General features: G+C 37.7%; 1 protein-coding gene across 1 annotated transcript; it reads left to right on the top strand.

The window, feature by feature from the left end:
• The first annotated feature begins 710 nt into the window (after positions 1-710).
• On the top strand, positions 711-2326 carry LOC114570348 (uncharacterized). The gene is made up of 3 exons (XM_028600636.1): positions 711-1251; positions 1408-1453; positions 2231-2326. The coding sequence occupies exons 1-3, from the start codon at positions 782-784 to the stop codon at positions 2324-2326; spliced, it is 612 nt and encodes a 203-aa protein (XP_028456437.1). The 5' UTR covers positions 711-781.
• The last annotated feature ends 5894 nt before the right edge of the window (positions 2327-8220 follow it).

Here is an 8220-nt window from a genome sequence, read left to right as displayed (position 1 = left end):
ATCACAAGAACGCACCCCACGTGGGGGATTGTTTACTCATAAGCCAATCACGAACGCGTTCGCACAGCGCTACGTGCCTGTGGTGCGGGCTAGTGCGGTCACGGTGGAGTTCAGTCAGTTGGTTGAGCCCTCAATATGGCTTCTGGCAACGACAGGGAGCGGTAAGTATAACTTAACGTGTTTAGTTAGTTATCTCCTTGTTATGAGATGTTGTTTAATTGTTAATGTTAACCGGTTTAATTGTGCAACTATCATCCTAAGCTAGCGAGCTGAGCTAGCGAGCTACGCTTAGCGGCGTCTGCATGCTAATAGGGTCAGGCTAGTATCTTTCCATAAAGGTGAAATTTTTATGAATTAAGTGACTGTTTGACAGGGTCTGTCGCCCCAAGCCGAGGTAGCAGCTCGGGCTTTTGTGCAATTATTGGCCCGGAGCTGCGTTGTATGTTAAACCGGCATAAGAGGAAGCTGAAGTTGGCCTCAATTCACAGCTTGTGATTCTGTATTTAAGGGAAAGCTAAGAAAACATTTACAGACAGCAAGTAAATAAAATTTAAATATCTATTTCTCTCTATCCTTTAGGAATCACTGAAGCGTGAAATCCTTCAGAGATTGCATGACCGACTGCTACACATCTTGGAGAGGCAGCCCTCTCGACATGGAAGGGTTACATTTTGTTTGCCATCAGAATTTAGTTTTACTAAGTGCTCTGGATGACGCAGTGAATGTAGGAGAAGAATTACTGTCTGCACTTACAAATTTAAGTACTGTTATCCAACAGGAGATGGAGAATGAGCAGACATTTATAACACTGGATTTGCAGAAGGGCTTTCGTGGGCGTCCACGATTGACGACGTCAGTAGAGACCCTCACACATCTTCTAGAACTTGGGCTGCCATCAAAATGCATCGCTAGACTCCTTGGTGTGTCGAGAGCTACACTTTTTAGGCGGATGGCTGAAAATAATCTATCTATATCTGCCTCATACAGTGGCTGCAGTGACGATGAATTGGACTCATTGATCACAGGAATTAAGAGCACAATGCCAGATGCTGGGTGCAGAGTAGTCAAAGGTGCTCTACTTGCACAGGGACACAGAGTGCAATGGGACAGAGTGTATGCATCCATGCATCGCGTGGACAGTGTAGGTGTACTTTCCAGGATGACTCGTCTGAGATGTGTGGTGAGGAGGACGTACACAGTTCCTTACCCAAAGTACATGGTGCACATTGACACCAATCACAAGCTCATCAGGTATGTCTGTACACTATCTGTATCTGTTTAGTTCGTTTTTGTTTCTAGTTGTGTATCTGGCATTGTGTATATTGTATCACATCAACCAGAGTAATAGATCAAAGAGTTATGTAGTGTGTTTTGGACTTACTACTTGTCTGATTTATTTTAATCTAGGTACAACTTTGTTATCTTTGGGGGAATAGATGGCTATTCAAGAAAGGTAAGAATTCCTTTCAAGGACAAAGAACTGCAAAATGTTACTGACTGACCCCATTTTAAGCATGGAAGATTTTTTTATTCTCATACGTTTTTAGTTTATTTTCTGTACAAACAGGTGGTGTTCCTTAGAAACAAATATATTTGACTTCTATGGTTTTCTGTCATCCAGCAGTGTAGCCTACCCCTAGGGTCATTCCATACCAACTCAGGAACCTCCTAATTCATAATTTGAAAAATTCATAATTTGAAAAAGTCAGAGTTAGCCGGTCTTTGCAAATACGTGTAGCAAATGTCCTTATGGTTTCTTGGATGTTCATGACAAATGTAAAAATAAACAACTGGTTAGCCTTGGCATACACAGCATATTCCTAAGTCCTGTAGATTTTAATAGCCTTTTCACTTGAATGGTTTCAGGAAAGTCAATTACATGAACTTGACTTTGCAAAGTCGTATTGAACCTATTACGTATTTTTCTGTTAACTTTGAGGGTGTACTTTTAACCTTTAACAATTTTCCTGTCAAGTTTACATCTGTCCCATTCAGCAGTTTTATCAGTGCTGAACTCTTTATTATGAACTGAACTAAAATTAACTGTTTTGATGATTTCTCATGTCATGAGATCCCATTATAAATTGAATGAGTCAATAGTTCTTACTGTTCCACCTGTCATTTAAGCATTGTTTTACCCCTTCAGAACTTTGTCAGCTGACTTATTTTACAGGGAAAATAAATTCTTGACAGTATTGATGTATTATTCTATTTGTTATTGTATATGTAGATGATGTACCTCAAGGTAGCAGACAACAACCGATCTGATACACACCTGGCATTCTTCAATGAAGCTGTGAATGAGCATGGGTTTCCTCTGAGGTAGTGATGTTATTTAATTGTAATTATTATTGTTATTGCGTAAATTTGAGGCTACCCTCGAACGGCTCCATCAGATGAAAAAAAAAAAAAAAAAACACTCAAACTTATTATTGCAGATATAGTAGTGCTTTGCAGTTGGTTCAAAAGTAGCATAGTCTGAACACATGCTTGGACCTACAAGTGGACATAATCAGCATTGCTAAATTGCATCTGAAACTTGTATAAACTCATTAACTAAAGATGACATTACAAAATTCTCAATGGTCTTACTCTTTCACATGACATGGGCTACTTTTTAAATTGTTGTCTCTAACATGAATCAACTACAGTATGTTGTAACCTCACACATAGGCCTCCATGACAGTATTTTTTCTTTCTTAAATAAGTTATCAGAAAAGCTACAACAATTGTCAATTGTTCCATAATCTAACTTGTACAATGGATATAGAAAAAGTTAAAAAATCGAAAACAAATCAGCTGACCTTCAAAGTTGAGTGTTTTTAACTATTTTGAAATGTTTGCTACATTGGACAATTTAAGGAAAACTACACTAAATAATAAACATAATTCAGAACATTCATTCAAAATTCTCCCTTTTAAAACTACTGGTTTAAGAAATAAAAATGTTCATTTGTGTTTGTTAATATAAAAGAGTAACAAACCAAAGCCCTTTAGTGAAAACTCAGAGTAAGTTAAGCCAGAGATGAGGGAAACTCTGGGTTTTCAGTTTCAGAGACCGAGATCACATAAACCTTAGGGGTTTCTCTCCTCCTGCAGAGCCTGAAGCAGTTGTCCGATATTTCCTTTTTGTCTTTTTCTATTTCTTTTTTTTTTTTTTTTTTTTTTTAAACAAAGCTGCCCTAATTCTTTATAACACTGACTCTGTGGACATTAAGGCAGCTATCAGGTCAACAGTTGCACTGAGGCGCTTACTGTGAGCTACATTACTGCAGCAGCCTAATCACTGTTAAACTAATCTCTATAAAACTAATCAATGAACAGTAATCTTTCATATTGTAGATGCACTGATTCGAACATTCTTATCATAGTTATCATGTTGGATATGATACATGTGACATTTCTGAGTGAGGCTGGCAGTGGTGCAGCAGAAACAAATAAAAGTAATTTAAAAGTGAGATTTTCATTCTTAGCTGCATGGCCTGAATGTGTTGACAGCATTTCATAAAATACAAAATTTTATCAATTTAAAATAGAACTTTACAGTCAGTTTGAACCTAGACACCTCTTCCACTGCAAAAAAAAATCATTAATAGGCTAACCTTCTGGGGCGGACTGTTACTTTACAATCTGTCTATGAGTAGGCTAAACTATGTCTAATGTGTTTGATTAGTATTTTTATGTTCAATTATTGCCACCTGCATTTTGTCCCTTCATATTACAAATTAATAAACAGGCCTTTAGCCTTTTTAAAATAAATGTAATGGGCTCTAGGAAAATTCCAGCTCTTTATCATTCATTAAGGAAAGTCCAGTCTTGTAAATGATGAATGAGCAACGCTGTATTAAAACTACTAATGTTAACGTATTGATCCTCCACTCCTGCATTTTAACGTGAATAGCCTATCATGGTCGCGTTGGCACACATTCATTTTTTCCCCTCCACCCGATTTAAAATGGAGGCTCTGCCTTTCTTTATTTACCCATTGCCATGGTGAATCGTAGTATCGGGGCTCCAGTGATGATGTTTTTTTTTTGTTATCCCCACACACACGCGTTTTCATCAGGTTCAACATACTAAGAGTTGACTGAACTAATTCTGATCAGCTGTTCTGGAACTTGGAGTTTCACATATCACTCAGTTTTTTAAGCCTGCTTTCTGAAACGGGGCCCAGTAATCTTGCTTATTTACCAGTTTAAGAAAGAAACAATTGAAGTTACTTATATTTCTCATTATACTTTGTGAGCACCTACAGATCAATTATACTACATACAGTACATAGACCTGTCAGACCATATTGTATTACTAAATTATGCAAAAATGCAGGAAATTTAAAGGATTCACGATTATTTGTTGGCACTTCTGCATAATTGTGTCCTTGATGAGATCTAAAATTCATGTTTTATTTTCAGGTGAGAGGAGATCACGGAGGAGAAAATGTGGGGATAGCGGAATTAATGTTCTCAGTTCGTGGAACTGACATTAACAGCTTCATTGCTGGGAAAAGCGTACACAATCAGCGGTGAGTTAAACTTAATTTTGGAAGCCTAAAGGTATTATTTATTAAGATGCCTACCATAAGCAATTGTAAGAACAGACAATCTCCTCACCAAAAAAATCTACTGGCCATGATCGCAAATATAAAAAATAAAAACTTTTAGAATTTAATTTATAGTATTAACTCCCATGTCAGTTGATTTCTATTAAAATGTATACAATAATCAATTTGAAACATGGCCATTTATTCAGTGGCTGGGGAAAAGTTAAGTTATTCAAAGGATCTTAAAGGACACATTATGAAAAATGTATTTTCCACTTTTTTTTTTTCTTTAATACAGGATTGAGCGCCTGGCGTGATTTGTTCATGAGTGTTACAGGAGTGTATTACAATATCCTGCACTCTCTTGAGGACGAACACCTTCTTGACATCAGCAATGTCCTACACATATTCTGCTGCCACTAAGTTTTCCTACCGCGCATTCAGGCAAGCCTAGATGTCTTCAGTGATGCGTGGGACAACCATCCCATCAGGACTGAGCAGAACCTGACACCAAATCAGTTGTGGCAGGTGGGCCAGGCCCTTAACCCCGTTGCAGATCCTGATTCTGAGGTAAATAATGCTTAGTAATGTTGAGCCTAAATCAAAAAAGACAAATGCCAAAAAATGCAAGCAAGAATAGGATTGTTTGTGTGCACCTCTAGTGAAGTGACAAGAATCTGAGCATAGCCAGAGCCCTGTTTCAGAAAGCAAGCTTAACAAACTGAGCTTATCCCTGAGCTCTGAGTTCATGTTGTGTTTAATGAAATTATGTAAAACCGACGATCAGCAGATAATGGAAAACTCACGCCTATCCAACATAACTACCATATAGATGTTCCAATCAGTGCAACTACCATAAAGAAAGATTCGTTCATTGGTTTTATACAGATTAGTTTAGTGATTAGGCTACTACAGTAGGCCTAATTTTTTGCTGTTTCAGTGCAACTGTTGCCAACCTGACAGCTGCCTTAATGTCCACATAGTCAGTGTTATAAAGGACAGTGTAGCCTAACGATTTTATTCTGTGCTGAAGAGAAATCCACGTTGTCCGGAGATTCTCTGTTATCGATGACATGTTACCGCTTTATTAATCATGAAGCGGTCATGCTCAAAGATCATGTTTGGTAAAAAAAAAAAACTAACCGGGATTTCAATGTTTCTAAAGACGATATGCGTTCAGATATGTGCTTTGATAGCGACATTATGAATGAGGAAAACTGCGTTTGTTCACAGCGTAAGTTGCGAGGGTTACTGATCTAGAGTTTATCTGATCTTGCTCTCTGAAACTGAAAACCCAGTTTCCCCCTCATCTCAGGCTGAACACTGTTTTCACTAAACTCGCTTTCTGAAACAGGGCTCAGGTTTTTTTGGTCTTGAATATGTAATTACCTTCACATTTTAACAGTGATTCATTTTTTCTATATGGTCTGAAATGATTACCTGTTTTTGTTATATGTAGTGATATGGGCACAAGTGTAAATTTGTTCAATAACATTTAATATGCCTAATTTTTATACACGTCTTTGTCAGGAATACCCATCCCAGAGATTCAATGGGAGGAGAGTGGCTACACAAATGAGCCTCATTCGGGGTCAATATCCCTGAACTGGACAGTCTCTTTTGGATCTGGAAATGATGGCACTGCGAGACAACATGGATCCATTGGAGCAATCTGACTGTTTCGGGGCAGATATATACCTCAACACTGTCCAATACGTTGCAAACTTAATTGAGGCAAGATAAGAGCTAGGGCTGCCACCTCTTAGTCGATTAGTCATTTTATGCTTATTCATGCTTTTTCATTACTTATTTCCAAGAAACTTCTGAGCACATTTATGGTAAACAAAAGATTTAAAGTGGTGCTTTTGCAGGATTAATTGTGGAGAAACTCAGTTTTACAGATGTTTAATTAACTACATTTATATTGTGCTTTTCTAGTCTTAACCACCTCTCAAAGCTCACAGCTCTGTCAATTAAATCAACTAATCGATTAGTCGACAAAATCGTATAAGTGTTAGTCGTCTAAGAATTTCTTTAGTCGAGGACAGCCCTAATAAGAGCATGTGGCTCTCTTGGCACTTTCCAGTGGCTTCCTGTGACTTGGACCAATAATTTTACAAACTACTTTGGAACATTTCAAATATTTTGATTGTGCCTTATGCTAGGAGCCTCCATACTAATTGACACTACAAATGAATACAGTAAGTTAGTATGAATTTATAAATAAGTTTGTGTCTTGGCATTTTATTTGAAAAGGAAAACAAACCACCCCTAGCTTCCTCTCTACAGTGGCCATTGGATGTTTTGGAAAAGCAAGCCTCGTCCTTAGCTAGGCTGACTGAAAGCTGAGTCACATTTGGTACTGCATCCTGGGAAAGAACGTGGTACAGAGACTGTCCTCCATGAGCGGTGTGGACCATCGCAGAGGATTTCAGGACTTAACAGCTGCAGCTCAGTCAGAAAATTCCATAGGAAAAAGCCTTTTCAGACAAATGATTATTGGAATTAGAGTTAGTAGATACCTTTAAGCAAAAACATTAAAACCAACCTGCCATATTATTTCGGTCCCCTTGCTGCCAAAACAGCCCAAACACAATTGGAGCATGGGTTCAGGACCGTTGAGGTGGTACTGGAATGTTGGCACCAGGTTCTTCTTTCTGGGTTTTTTTTCCCCAACATTCATGGAGCGTTGATTTAATAGTATGAAATGTACTTTTTTTGCACTTTGCATGCTATGTGAATAAGACATGTTAATAAAGAACTGATTTACTGTTTTAAAATTCCTGTATTTAACATTTGTCCCTGTAACGGTGGTGAAAACATTTTGGAATTTGTCCAATATTGATTGAGAAGGCAATTTAAATGGCTACATGAACCAGGGCATAAAGAATAAGACCATACAAATGCTTGTTTAACACCTTTAATGTTGTTCAAGGAACATAAAATTCTTGTGTAAATTTATCAAATGTAGCAGTACAGTTGTATTTACAACACATCACTGTAAAGGGATAACAAATTTAGACAAATTTGCTTTACAAAACCAACAGTGTTAGGTGTACACACGGTCATTTAGAACATTACTGTAAAAGGGCAACAGTAATATTGGAGAAACTGGTATCTACCTCAACATCTGAATGTATTAAACATGTACTAGCTGTATAAACTGTTCAATAATTACAACTAAATGTATATGGAAGTCTGAGCTTAATGAACTAGAGAGGCCAAAAAGCTGCCACAGCTCTCAAAGAGATGATCTTTATATGATCCAAGCTCATTGCACTGCAGAGGACATCACAAAAGAACACTAGCACCTAGATTAAGAACATGAAAATCACTAAAAAGAACTTTAGAAAAAAAACACAGGCTAAAGCCAATCACCAAACCAACTCAAAAGTATTTGACAGGTGAAGGTGGTGCCTGAGAAGTAGAATAGTCAAACTTTATAACGTTAATGGTGCATAAATTAGCAGGAATTGCCTTTAAGTGACTCCATTTCAAAGAGTGACTGAGTGCAAAGTTGATGACATTTATACCTACACAAGTCCAAAGCCAGAACTTATGGAACTGAGGGCCATCATCAAGTCCTGGTGAAAAATCTTGTAGGTCTGGTAGTGGCTGGGGAGCTTCAACTTGAAGAAGCGGGTGAGAGCCACTGGATAAGTTGAGGTTAGAACCTCAAC

This window comes from Perca flavescens, chromosome 15, assembly GCF_004354835.1.
Source record: "Perca flavescens isolate YP-PL-M2 chromosome 15, PFLA_1.0, whole genome shotgun sequence".
Classification (NCBI taxonomy): Eukaryota; Metazoa; Chordata; class Actinopteri; order Perciformes; family Percidae; genus Perca; species Perca flavescens.
The sequence above is the reverse complement of the archived record's forward strand: the minus strand, read 5'-3'. Positions and strand labels throughout refer to the sequence as shown.

Excerpts from the sequence above, each read along its gene's own strand:
- LOC114570348 (XM_028600636.1), top strand. The coding sequence starts at position 782 with ATGGAGAATGAGCAGACATTTATAACACTGGATTTGCAGAAGGGCTTT. Across the intron at positions 1,252-1,407 it reads ACCAATCACAAGCTCATCAG|GTACAACTTTGTTATCTTTG; the intron begins GTATGTCTGTAC and ends ATTTTAATCTAG. Across the intron at positions 1,454-2,230 it reads TAGATGGCTATTCAAGAAAG|ATGATGTACCTCAAGGTAGC; the intron begins GTAAGAATTCCT and ends TTGTATATGTAG.